The following is a 13,065-nucleotide window of genomic DNA, read 5'->3' on the forward strand; positions in this document are numbered from 1 at the left end:
GGACAAGACAGTAGTGCAGGGTAGTGACATGGGTAATGTTAACCAGAGTGTGGCAGGAAGAGACAGAGAGTACAAACTTAAGAGTACACCAGCAGATAAGGTCAGAGTTTGCAAAAATGATAAAAAGACAGAACTAAAGGCTGTGTATCTGAATGCATGCAGCATTAGTAACTAAATGGATGAATTGTTAGTACAAATAGAAATAAATATGTATGACCTGATAGCCATCATAGAGACGTGGTGACCATGGCTGGGACCGGAATATTCATGGGTATTTGACATTTCGGAAGGATGGAAGCTAGGAACAGGTGGTGGGGTAGCTCTGTTAATTAAACATGATATTAGTACAGTAGTGAAAGATGACCTTAGTTCAAAAGATCAAGATGTAGAATCAGTTTGGGTAGAGATAAGAAATAGCAAAGAAAAAAAGTCACTTGTTGGAGTAGTTTATAGGTCCCTTAACAGTAGCTACACTGTAGGACAGAGTATACAGGAAGAAATAATGGGGGCTTGTAAGAAAGGAACTGCAATAATCATGGGTGATTTTAATCTATATATAAATTAGACGAATCAGATTGGCAAAGGTTATCTGGAAGATGAATTCATAGCGTGTATGCAGGTCAGTTTCTCAGAGCAGTACATTCTAATGCTAACCAGGGAGCAGGCTGTTCCATACCTGGTAATGTGCAATGAGACAGGATTAATTAATGACCTCGTAGTAAAGAATCCACTAGGCAACAGGGATCCAAATATGATAGAATTTCCCTTTTAGTTTGAGAGTGAGAAGTGTGGGTCGAAGACTAGTGCTTTAAAATTAAATAAAGGCAATTACAAGGGTATGAAGACAGAGTTGGCCAAAGTGAACTGGGAAATTGGGTTAAAAGATAGGACAGTAGAAAAGTGGTGGCAGACATTTAAGGAGATATTTTATAACTCTCAGCAAAGATATATATATATTTTTTATTCATTCATGGGATGTAGGCGTCACTGGCCAGGCCAGCATTTATTGCCCATCCCTAATTGCCCTTGAGAAGGTGGTGGTGAGCTGCCTTCTTGAACTGCTGCAGTCCATTTGGGGTAGGTATACCCACAGTGCTGCTAGGAAGGGAGTTCCAGGATTTTGACCCAGCGACAGTGAAGGAACGGCGATATAGTTCCAAGTCAGGATGGTGTGTGACTTGGAGGGGAACTTGCAGGTGGTGGTGTTCCCATGTATTTGCAGCCCTTGTCCTTCCAGTTGATAGAGGTCGCGGGTTTGGAAGGTGCTGTCTAAGGAGCCTTGGTGCATTGCTGCAGTGCATCTTGTAGATGGTACACACTGCTGCCACTGTGCGTCGGTGGTGAAGGGAGTGAATGTTTGTAGATGGGATGCCAATCAAGCGGGCTGCTTTGTCCTGGATGGTGTCAAGCTTCTTGAGTGTTGTTGGAGCTGCACCCATCCAGGCAAGTGCAGAGTATTCCATCACACTCCTGACTTGTACCTTGTAGATGGTGGACAGGCTTTGGGGAGTCAGGAGGTGAATTACTCGCCTCAGGATTCCTAGCCTCTGACCTGCTCTTGTCACCACGGTATTTATATGGCTACTCCAGTTCAGTTTCTGGTCAATGGTAGCCCCAAGGATGTTGATAGTGGGGGATTCAGCGATGGTAATGCCATTGAATGTCAAGGGAAGATGGTTAGATTCTCTCTTGTTGGAGATGGTCATTGCCTGGCACTTGTGTGGCGGGAATGTTACTTGCCACTTCTCAGCCCAAGCCTGGATATTGTCCAAGTCTTGCTGCACTTCTACACGGACTGCTTCAGTATCTGAGGAGTCACGAATGGTGCTGAACATTGTGCAATCATCAGCGAACATCCCCACTTCTGACCTTATGATTGAAGGAAGGTCATTGATGAAGCAGCTGAAGATGGTTGGGCCTAGGACACTACCCTGAGGAACTCCTGCAGTGATGTCCTGGAGCTCAGATGATTGACCTCCAACAACCACAGTCATCTTCCTTTGCACCAGGTATGACTGCAGCCAGCAGAGGGTTTTCCCTCTGATTCCCATTGACCTCAGTTTTGCTAGGGCTCCTTGATGCCATACTCTGTCAAATGCTGTCTTGATGTCAAGGGCAGTCACTCTCACCTCACCTCTTGAGTTCAGTTCTTTTGTCCATGTTTCAACCAAGGCTGTAATGAGGTCAGGAGCTGAGTGGCCCTGTCTGAACCCAAACTGCGCATCACTGAGTAGGTTATTGCTGAACAAGTGCCGCTTGATGGCACTGTTGATGACACCTTCCATCACTTTACTGATGATTGAGAGTAGGCTGATGGGGCGGTAATTGGCTGGGTTGGACTTGTCCTGCTTTTTGTGTACAGGACATACCTGGGCAATTTTCCACATTGCAGGGTAGATGCCAGTGTTGTAGCTGTAGTGGAACAGCTTGGCGAGGGGCATGGCAAGTTCTGGAGCGCAGATCTTCCGTACTATTGCCGGAATATTGTCAGGGCCCATAACTTTTGCAGTATCCAATGCCTTCAGTCGTTTCTTGATATCACGCGGAGTGAATCGAATTGGCTGAAGCCTGGCATCTGTGATGCTGGGGACTTCAGGAGGAGGCCGAGATGGATCATCAACTCGGCACTTCTGGCTGAAGATTGTTGCAAATGTTTCAGCCTTATCTTTCGCACTGATGTGCTGGGCTCCCCCATCATTGAGGATGGGGATATTTGTGGAGCCACCTCCTCCAGTTAGTTGTTTAATTGTCCTCCACCATTCACGGCTGGATGTGGCAGGACAGCAGAGCTTCGATCTGATCCGTTGGTTATGGGATCGCTTAGCTCTGTCCATCGCTTGCTGCTTACGCAGTTTGGCATGCAAGTAGTCCTGTGTTGTAGCTTCACCAGGTTGACACCTCATTTTGAGGTATGCCTGGTGCTGCTCCTGGCATGCCCTCCTGCACAGGGTTGGTCTCCTGGCTTGGTGGTAATGGTAGAGTGGGGGATGTGCCGGGCCATGAGGTTACAGATTGTGGTTGAGTACAATTCTGCTGCTGCTGATGGCCCACAGCGCCTCATGGATGCCCAGTTTTGCATTGATAGATCTGTTCGAAATCTATCCCATTTAGCACGGTGATAGTGCCACACAACACGATGGAGGGTATCCTCAATGTGAAAGTGGGACTTCATCTCCACAAGGACTGTGCGGTGGTCACTCCTACCAATACTGTCATGGACAGAAGCATCTGCGGCAGGCAGGTTGGTGAGGACGAGGTCAAATATGTTTTTCTCTCATGTTGGTTCCCCCACCACCTGCTGCAGACCCAGTCTAGCAGCTATGTCCTTTAGGACTCGGCCAGCTCGGTCAGTAGTGGTGCTACCGAGCCACTCTTGGTGATTGTCATTGAAGTCCCCCACCCAGAGTACATTTTGTGCCCTTGCCACCCTCAGTGCTTCCTCCAAGTGCTGTTCAACATGGAGCAGTACTGAGTCATCAGCTGAGGGAGGGCAGTAGGTGATAATCAGTAGGAGGGTACCTTGCCCATGTTTGACCTGATGCCATGAGACTTCATGGGGTCCGGAGTCGATGTTGAGGACTCCCAGGGCAACTCCCTCCCTACTGTATACTACTGTGCCACCACCTCTGATGAGTCTGTCCTGCCGTTGGGACAGGACATACCCGGCGATGGTGATGGCAGTGTCCGGGACATTGTCTGTGAGGTATGATTCCGTGAGCATGACTATGTCAGGCTGTTGCTTGACTAGTCTGTGGGACAGCTCTCCCAACTTTGGCCCACCCCCCAGATGTTAGTAAGGAGGACTTTGCAGGATCGACAGGGCTGGGTTTGCCTTTGTCGTTTCCAGTGCCTAGGTCAATGCCGGGTGGTCTGTCCGGTTTCATTCCTTTTTATTGACGTCGTAGCGGTTAAATACAACTGAGTGGCTTGCTAGGCCATTTCAGAGGGCATGTAAGAGTTAACCACATTGCTGTGGGTCTGGAGTCACATGTAGGCCAGACCAGGTAAGGACAGCAGATTTCCTTCCCTACAGGACATAAGTGAACCAGATGGGTTTTTACAACAATCGACAATGGTTTCATGGCCATCATTCGACCAGCTTTTAATTCCAGATTTATTAATTAAATTCAAATTCCACCTTCTGCTGTGGTGGGATTCGAACCCATGTCCCCAGAGAAATACCCATCTCTGGGTTACTAGTCAGTGATAATACCACTACGCCACCGCCTACCCCTTATGACTGGGTGAGGAAGGGGTCTCAGGCTCCCCTCTCACACCTTTCCTGGTTCGGCCATAATAGGGTTTAACTTTTAAAACAGTGTTTTTAGCTTCACCTCAGTGAGTCCTTGCTCACTGCTCTCTAATTATCATTTGTAAATTAACCAATCAGACAGGCTTGCTTAGGTTTTGTGTCAGTCTTCGCTGTAGAAGCCACAAAAAAATCTCAAAGATGTGTTTAAAAACAAGAGGTAAAAGGGAGGGAAGAACTTAAAACGATCACAATCACCAGGGAAAAGGTACTGGGAAAAATATTAGATCTCAAGGCTGACAAGTCCCCTGGACTTGATGACCGGCATCCAAGGATCTTAAAAGAAGTGGCTGCAAAGATAATAAGTGCATTAGTTGTGATCTTGCAAAATTCCTTAGATTCTGGAAAGGTTCCAGCGGATTGGAAAATAGCTAATGTAACACCTCAATTCAAGAAAGGAGGGAGACAGAAAGCAGGAAACTATAGGCCAGTTAGCCTAACGTATGTCATTTAAAAAAAAATTTCTTTTGTGGGATGTGGGCGTCACTGGCTATGCCAGCATTTATTGCCCATCCCTCATTGTCCTTGAGAAGGTGGTGGTGAGCTGCCTTCTTGAACAGCTGCAGTCCATGTGAGGTAGGTATACCCACTGTGCTGTTAGAAAGGGAGTTCCAGGATTTTGACCCAGCGACAGTGAAGGAACGGCGATATAGTTCCAAGTCAGAATGGTGTGTGACTTGGACGGGAACTTGCAGGTGGTGATGTTCCCATGCATCTGCTGCTCTTGTCCTTCGAGGTGGTAGAATTTCTCCCTGTGACCGTGTGGGTTTCTGCCGGGTGCTCCGGTTTCCTCCCACAGCCAAAGACTTGCAGGTAATAGGTAAATTGGCCGTTGTAAATTGCTCCTAGTGTAGGTAGGTGGTAGGGAATATGGGATTACTGTAAGGTTAGTATGAATGGCTGATTGTTGGTCGGCACAGACTTGGTGGGCCGAAGGGCCTGTTTCAGTGCTGTATCTCTAAATAAATAAATAATAAATGTGATCTACTTGGATTTCCAAAAGGCATTTGATAAGGTGCGACATCAAATGTCACTACACAAAATAAGAGCTAATGGTGTAGGGGGTAACATATTAGCATGGATTGAGGATTGGGTAGGGAACAGGAAGCAGGGAGTAGGGATAAATAGGTCAGTTTCAGGTTGGCAGGTTGTGAATAGTGGAGTGCCACAGGGATCCGTGCTGGGGCCTCAACTATTTACAATCTACATCAATGACATGGATGAAGGGACAAATGTATGGTAGCTAAATTTGCAAATTACACAAAGATAGGTAGGAAAGTAAGTTGTCAGGAGGACATAAGGAGTCTACAAAGGGATAAAGATAGGTTAAGTGAGTGGGCAAAAAATTGGCAGATGGAGTATAATGTGGGAAAATGTGAACTTGTTCACTTTGGCAGGAAGAATAGAAAAACAGTATACTATTTAAATGGCGTAAGACTGCAGAACTCTGTGGTACAGAGGGATCTGGGTGTCCTGGTACTTGAATTTAAAAAAAAAATTAGAATGCAGGTACAGCAAATGATTAGGAAGGCAAGTGGAATGTTATTGTTTATTGCAGGGGGAATGGAATATAAAACAGAAGTTTTGTTACAGCTATACAGGGCCTTGGTGAGACCACATCTAGAGTATGTGTACAGTTTTGGTCTCCTTAAGAAAGGATATAATTGCACTAGAAGCAGTTCTGAGAATGTTCACTTGACTGATTCTTGGGATGAAGGGGTTATCTTACGAGGAAAGGTTAAACAGTTTGGGCCTATACCCATTGGAGTTTAGAAGAATGAGAGGTGATCTTATTGAAACATATAATATCCTTTGGGTGCTTGACAGGGTGGATGATGGAAGGATGTTTCCACATATGGGCGAGACTAGAACTAGGGAGCACAGTTTAAAAATAAGAGGTCTGCCATTTAAGATGGAGATGAGAAATTTTTTTCAGTGAAATTCGCATCCTCAGAGAGCAGTAGAGGCTGCGTCATTGAATATATTCAAGGCTGTGTTAGACAGATTCTTGGAAGACACGGGAGTCAAAGGTTGTGGGGGACAGACAGGAAAGTGGAGCTGAGCCCACATTCTGATCAGCCAAAAGGCGGAGCAGGCTCGAGGGGCCTTCTCCTGCTCCAAATTCATATGTTCATTTGTATGTTGGTATGCTGCAGTCCATCTGGTATGGGTACTCCCACAGTGCTGTTTGGAAGGGAGTTCTATGATTTTGATCCAGCGACAGTGAAGGAATAGTTCCAAGGCTGGATGGTGTGTGACTTCAAGGAGAACTTGCAGATGGTGGTGCTGCCCTTGTCCTCCAGGTGGTAGAGATTGCAGGTTTGGAAGGTGCTGTCAAAGGAGCCTCTGAGTTGCTGCAGTGCATCTTGTATATGGTATACATTGCTGCCACTGTACCTCGGTGTTGGAAGGAGTGAATGTTTAAGGTGATGGATGGGGTGCCAATCAAGCGAACTGCTTTATTCTAGATGGTGTCGAGCTTCTTGAGTGTTGTTGGAGCTGCATTCATCCAGGCAAGTGGAGAATATTTCATCACACTCCTGACTTGGGCCTTATGGATGGCGGACAGGCTTTGGGGAGTCAGGAGGTGAGTTACTCGCCTCAGAATTCCCAATATCTGACCTGCTGTTGTAGTCACAGTATTTATGTAACTGATCCAGTTCAATTTCTAGTCAATGGTAGCCCCAGGATGTTGATACTGGAGGCTTCAGCAATGATAATGCCATTGAATGTCATAGGGAGATGGTTAGATTTTCTCTTGTTGGAGATGTTCATTGCACGCCACTTCTGTGGCGCGAGTGTTACTTGCCACTTATCAACCCAAGCTTGAATGTTCTCTAGCTCTCGCTCCATGTGGACACGGACTGCTTCAGTATCTGAGGAGTTGCGAATGGTACTGAACATTGTGCCGTCATCTGCAAAAATCCTCACTTTGACCTTGTGATGAAGTGAAGGTCATTGATCAAGCAGCTAAGGACGATTGGGCCTAGGACGCTATCCTGAGGAACACCTGCAGCAATGTCCTGGGACTGAAGTGATTGGCCTCCAACAACCACAACCATCTTCCTTTGTGCTAGTTATGACTCCAACAGTGGAGAGTTTTGCCCCAATTCCCATTGACTCCAATTTTGCTAGGGCTCCTTGATGCCATACTCGGTCAAATGCTGCCTTGATGTCAAGGGCAGTCACTTTCACCTCTCCTTTTGATTTCAGCTCTTTTGTCCATGTTTGGACCATGGCTGTAATGAGGTCAGGACTCAAGTGGCCCTGGTGGAACCTAATCTGAGCAGGTTGTTGCTGTGTTAGTGTTGTTTGATAGCACTGTCGACAATACCTTCCATTACTGATGATCAAGAGGAGGCTGATGGGCATTAATTGGCCGGTTTGGATTTGTCCTGCTTTTTGTTGATGGGACATACCTGGACAATTCTCCACATAGTCATAGAGAAATACAGCACTGAAACAGGCCTTTCGGCCCACCGAGTCTGTGCCGACCATCAACCACCCATTTATACTAATCCTACATTAATCCCATATTCCCTACCTCATCCGCACCTTCCCTCACTTCTCCTACCACCTATCTACACTAGGGGCAATTTACAATGACCAACTTACCTATCAACCTGCAAGTCTTTGGCTGTGGGAGGAAACCGGAGCACCCGGCGGAAACCCATGCAGTCACAGGGAGAACTTGCAAACTCCACACAGGCAGTACCCAGAATTGAACCCGGGTCCATGGAGCTGTGAGGCTGCAGTGCGAACCACTGTGCCACTATGCCGCCAAAACATAGTTGAGTAGATGCCAGTGCTGTAGCGATACTGGAACAGCTTGGCTAGCGGCACAGCTGGTTCTGGAGCACAAGTCTTCAGTACTATTGCGGACTGTTGTCAGGGCCCATAGCCTTTGCAGTATCCAGTGCCATCAGCTGTTTCTTGATATCACATGGAGTGAATTGAATTGGCTGAAGATTGGCATCTGTGATGCTGTGAAGCTCAGGAGGAGGCCAAGATGGATTATCCACTCGGCACTTCTGGCTGTAGATGGTTGCAAATGCTTCAGCCTTGTCTTTTGCATTGATGTGCTGGTCTCCCCCTTAATGGAGGATGGGGGTATTTGTGGAGCCTCCTCCTGTTAGTTGTTTGATTGTCCACCACCATTTATGACTGGATGTGGCAGGACTGCAGAGCTTTGATCTGATGTATTGGTTGTGGGATTGCTTAGTTCTGTCTGTTGCATGCTTCCTCCCTGTTTGGCATGCACCTAGTCTGGTGTTGTAGCTTCACCAGGTTGACACCTCATTTTGAGGTATGCTTGGTGCTGCTCCTGGCATGCCCCTGCACTCTTCATTGAATCAGGGTTGATTCCTTGGTTTGATGGTAATAGTAGAGGAGGGATAATGCTGGGCCATGAGATTACAGATTGTGGTTGAATACAATTCTGCTGCTGCTGTTGGCCCACAGCACCTCATGGATGCCCAGTTTTGAGCTGCGAGATCTGTTCTGAATCTATCCCATTTAGAACAGTGCTAGTGCCACACAACATGATGGAGGGTATGCTCACAGTGAAGGCGGGACTTTGTTTTCACAAAGATTGTGCAGTGGTATCTATACACTCTTGGTCACATGCATCTGCCACAGGTAGATTGGTAAGGACAAGATCCAGTTAGGTTTTTCCCTCTTGTTGGTTCCCTCACCACCTGCCACAGGCACAGTCTGGCAGATATGTCCTTCAGGACTTGGCCAGCTTGGTCAGTACTGATGCTACCAAGCCACTCTTGGTGATGGACGTTGAAGTCCCCACCCAGAGTACGTTTGCCACCCTCAGTGCTCCCTTCAAGTGGTGTTCAACATGAAGGAGTACTGATTCATCTGCTGAGGGAGGACAGTAGGTGGTAATCAATAGGAGGTTTCCTTGCCCATGTTTGACCTGATGCCATGAGACTTCATGGGGTCCGGAGTCAATGTTGAGGACTCTCAGGGAAACTCCCCCAATGCCAGTATACCACTGTGCTGCCAGCTCTGATGAGTTTGTCCTGCCAGTGGGACAGGACATACCCGGGGATGGTTGTCTGGGACATTGGGTGTAAGGTATGTTTCCGTGAGTATGACTATGCCAGGCTATTGCTTGTCTAGTTGTTGGTACAGCTCTCCCAATTTTGGCATAAGCTCCCAAATGGTGGTAAGGAGGACTTTGCAGGGTTGGATGTGGGTGTGCCATTGTCATTTCTGATGGTCGGAATGGTCGATGCCAGGTGGTCTGTCTGGCTTCATTCCTTTTTTGACTTTTCGGTAAAGCCTGGCTCAGGTATAAAATTAAAACCCAACCCGAGCCTGACACGGTCCCAAGTCCTTTAATTTTTTAAATGCCCAACCTGAAAATAACAAACATACTATTGAAAGAGAAAAAGATCATAGACTAAAACAAAAACAGTACGAAACAAAACCATATAGTCCAGCCCGACCTGGCCCGAGCCCGAATGGTGGACGCAGAATACAGACCCTACTCGGACCCGACACGTAGTTGGGTTTGGTTGGGTTCAGGTCGGGTGGCCAGGCTTTACTTTTTGGTAGCGGTTTGGTACAACTGAGTGGCTTGTTAGGACATTTCAGAGGGCAGTTAAAAGTGAGTCACATTGTTGTGGATCTGGAGTCACATGTAGACCAGACCAGGTAAGGACAGCAGATTTCCTTCTGGAAAGGATATTAGTGAACCAGATCTGTTTTTGTGACAATCGATGATAGTAAGGGTGCCATGAAACTGAGACTAGCTTACAATTCCAGAATTTTATTAATTAATTTAATTTAAATTCCACCAGTTGCCATGGTGGGATTTGAACCAATGTCCCAAGGGCATTAGCTTGGGTCTCTAGATTACTAGTCCAGTGGCATTACCACTGCGCCACCGTCTCCATTCTTCCACCCTTCAAAAAACCTGAACTCATTTAATACTCTGCTTCCCATAGACTAAATTGTATAAAGGCCCATTCATCTATAATCCCTGTGCTCGCTGTCCTACATTGGCTCTTGGTCCATTCATACCTCTATTTTAGAATTTTCATCCTCATGTTGAAATCCCTCCTTGTACTCGCCTCTCCCTATCTCTAAACTATTGCAGCCTTCCAACTCTCCAAGAACTATCAAGTCGCACTTCCTCATCGATAGCCTGCTTACCAATGCTTCATTTAGTTTCTACCAGGACCACTTGACTCCAGACCTCATTGCAGCTTTATCTAAACATGGACACAAGGGCTGGAATTTTACGTCAGGCCAGAGGCCCCATCCACCGGCAGAAAAAGTTGGTGGCGAGCCCGCCTCTGCCGGGCCTGGGAGCTACACTGTAATTTTACGTGGCTTAGGTCCTTAATTGGTCTTAGGAGGGATTTGTGTCCCTCTGAGACAGGAAGTCCCATCTCCGAGAGCCAATCAGCAGGCTGGCAGCTCTTCAGTACCACGAGTGTCACCGAGAGCGGTGGCCACTGCTGGGACTGCACCCATCAAGGACTGGCAACACGGACGAAACCCTAAATTATGAGTGATTGTGATGCCTCACCGGGGACAATCGACTGGGTCGTGGCGGGGGGGGTTGCTCGCTCAAGGTGGGTGGTGCTCCAGTGATGACGGCTTATGCCACGGTGGGGGGACCCTCCGTTGGGCACAGGGTGCCTGATCAGGAGGACCCCCCCTCCTCCCCACAGCCCACAAGGAGGCCGCCAGGTTTTACTGGGCAGCCTTCTGAGCAACTGAACCGCGTGCCCACCGCTTGTAATATACCGGCAGTGGTGGGAGGAGGCCCCTAAGTGACAAATAATCACCATTTAAGGGCCTTAGTTGGCCTGGAGCAGGCAGGCTGTTTGTCACCTCCGCCACCGCTCAGAAAATTGCAGGAGGGGCGGAAAAGTAATGGAGAAGGCAACCCCGCCTCCCAATTAATTTCACAGCACCGCCCCCCAGCCTTCAGCCCGCTCTTGCGGGGACCATAAAATTCCGGCCAAGAGGTGAGTTGTAGAGATGAGGTGAGAATGATTGCTCTTGACATCAAGGCAGCATTTGACTGAGTGTGGCATCAAAGAGCTCCAGTAAAACTGAGGTTGATGGGATCGGGCAGAAACCTGCAGTGGCTAGAATCATGGTTATGGTATTGGAGGCCAATCATCTCACCCCCAAGATATTGCTTGGGCAGTTTCTCAGAGTAATGTCCTAATCTTCAGCTGCTTATCAGTGATATTCCCTCCATCATGAGGTCAGAAGTGGGGATGTTTGCTACTAATCGCACAGTAATTAGTACCATTCAGAATTCCTCAGATAATGAAACAGTCCATGTGAGCAAGAAGCACAACTTGGATGACATCCAGGCTTGGGCTGATAAGGAATATGCAAGTGTCAGGCATGACTTTCTCCAACAAGACAGAATCAAACCACCTCCCCTGACATTCAATGGCATTGCAATCATCAAATTCCCTAGCTGTCAACATCCTATAGGGGGGTGAACATTGACCAGAAACTGAACTGGACCAACCACATAAATGCTACGACTCCTAAAGCAGGTCAGAAACCGGGTATTCTGTGATGAGTTACTCACCCCCTGATCCCTCCAAAGCCTCTCTGACACTTACAAGGCACAAATCAATAGTCTGGTGAAAGCGGCACTTGAGAAGTTCAACAATATACAGGACAAAGAACTCTGCTTGATCGGCAGACATCCATAAACTTTTACCTCCACTCCCTACTTTGGCTGATGTGTCTTGAGTCAGCTAGGCTCTAAACTCTGGAATTCCTTTCATAAACCTCTCTGCTTCTTTATCTCTGTCTCTTCATTTAAGACTATCTTTAACCCATCTTCATTGAGCAAGATTTTAGTAACCTGTCCTAATATCATCTTTGGCTTGGTGTCAGTTTTTGTCTGAATAAGTTCTTGGAATGGTTTACTATGATAAAGGCACTTTATCAGTGCAAGTTGTGAAAAGAAATAGTTACAGAATGCATATTTTAATTTTTGATATTTACTTTTAACAGGATGATAAAAAATTTTACCAGCTGGAACTGGTGAACAGAGAAACAAACTTCAACAAGGTTTTTAATGCTAGCCCTAATGTAGGAGTCATCAATCCTCTAGCCAAGGTTTGTTTCATTAGAGTATTCATTTGGTAATCTGCTTAGTACTCACAAATAGTTACTCATAGTTTGGGCTTGCTATGCTGAAGATGAATACTTTTGATCATCCATATTCACATTATAGATTTATTAAACTGATTAACAACAACCTTTGTTTGGAATTAATATTTTTGTTAATCGTTCCTATTTCTATTGCAGCAGAAGAAAAAGAATGATAAAATTGCCAATCGTTTTGTCAGTGCCCCAAATCTAAGTGCTGTGGAATCTGCAGGAGTGGGAAATGGGCAACATCAACACAACCGCCTGGAGCCAATTCCGAATTCCCCTGTTCATGATATTGGCTTCAATAGCAACAAGCCTCTACCCCAGCCAGTACCTGCAAAAGAGGCAAAAAGATTTCTGAGGTGAGCATCTATCTCGTTAATAACATGAGGAGCAATTGAGTAGACTAGGCCAATATTTCCTAGAGTTTAGAAGGATGAGAGGTGATCTCATTGGAACATAAAAAAAATTCTTAAGGGGCTTGACAGGGTAGGTGTTGTGAGGATGTTTACCCTGGCTGAGGAATTTAGAACTAGGGTCACAATCTCAGAATAAGGGGTCCGCCATATAGAACCAAGCTGAGGAGAAATGTCTTCAGTCAG

General features: G+C 46.6%; 1 protein-coding gene across 3 annotated transcripts in view; it reads left to right on the top strand.

Annotated features, from left to right (window-relative positions):
* fam184ab (family with sequence similarity 184 member Ab) overlaps nt 1-13,065 on the top strand; it is a 228,215-nt gene that overhangs the window by 194,130 nt on the left and 21,020 nt on the right. For 2 of the 3 annotated variants that reach the window (XM_068025446.1, XM_068025448.1), the window contains exons 16-17: nt 12,323-12,427; nt 12,620-12,825. In XM_068025446.1, coding sequence (XP_067881547.1) covers nt 12,323-12,427; nt 12,620-12,825 — 311 coding nt within the window. The remainder of the gene's footprint in view (nt 1-12,322; nt 12,428-12,619; nt 12,826-13,065) is intronic. The other variant, XM_068025447.1, reaches the window with a different exon arrangement.

Source organism: Heterodontus francisci, chromosome 3, assembly GCF_036365525.1.
Source record: "Heterodontus francisci isolate sHetFra1 chromosome 3, sHetFra1.hap1, whole genome shotgun sequence".
In the NCBI taxonomy this organism is placed as follows: domain Eukaryota; kingdom Metazoa; phylum Chordata; class Chondrichthyes; order Heterodontiformes; family Heterodontidae; genus Heterodontus; species Heterodontus francisci.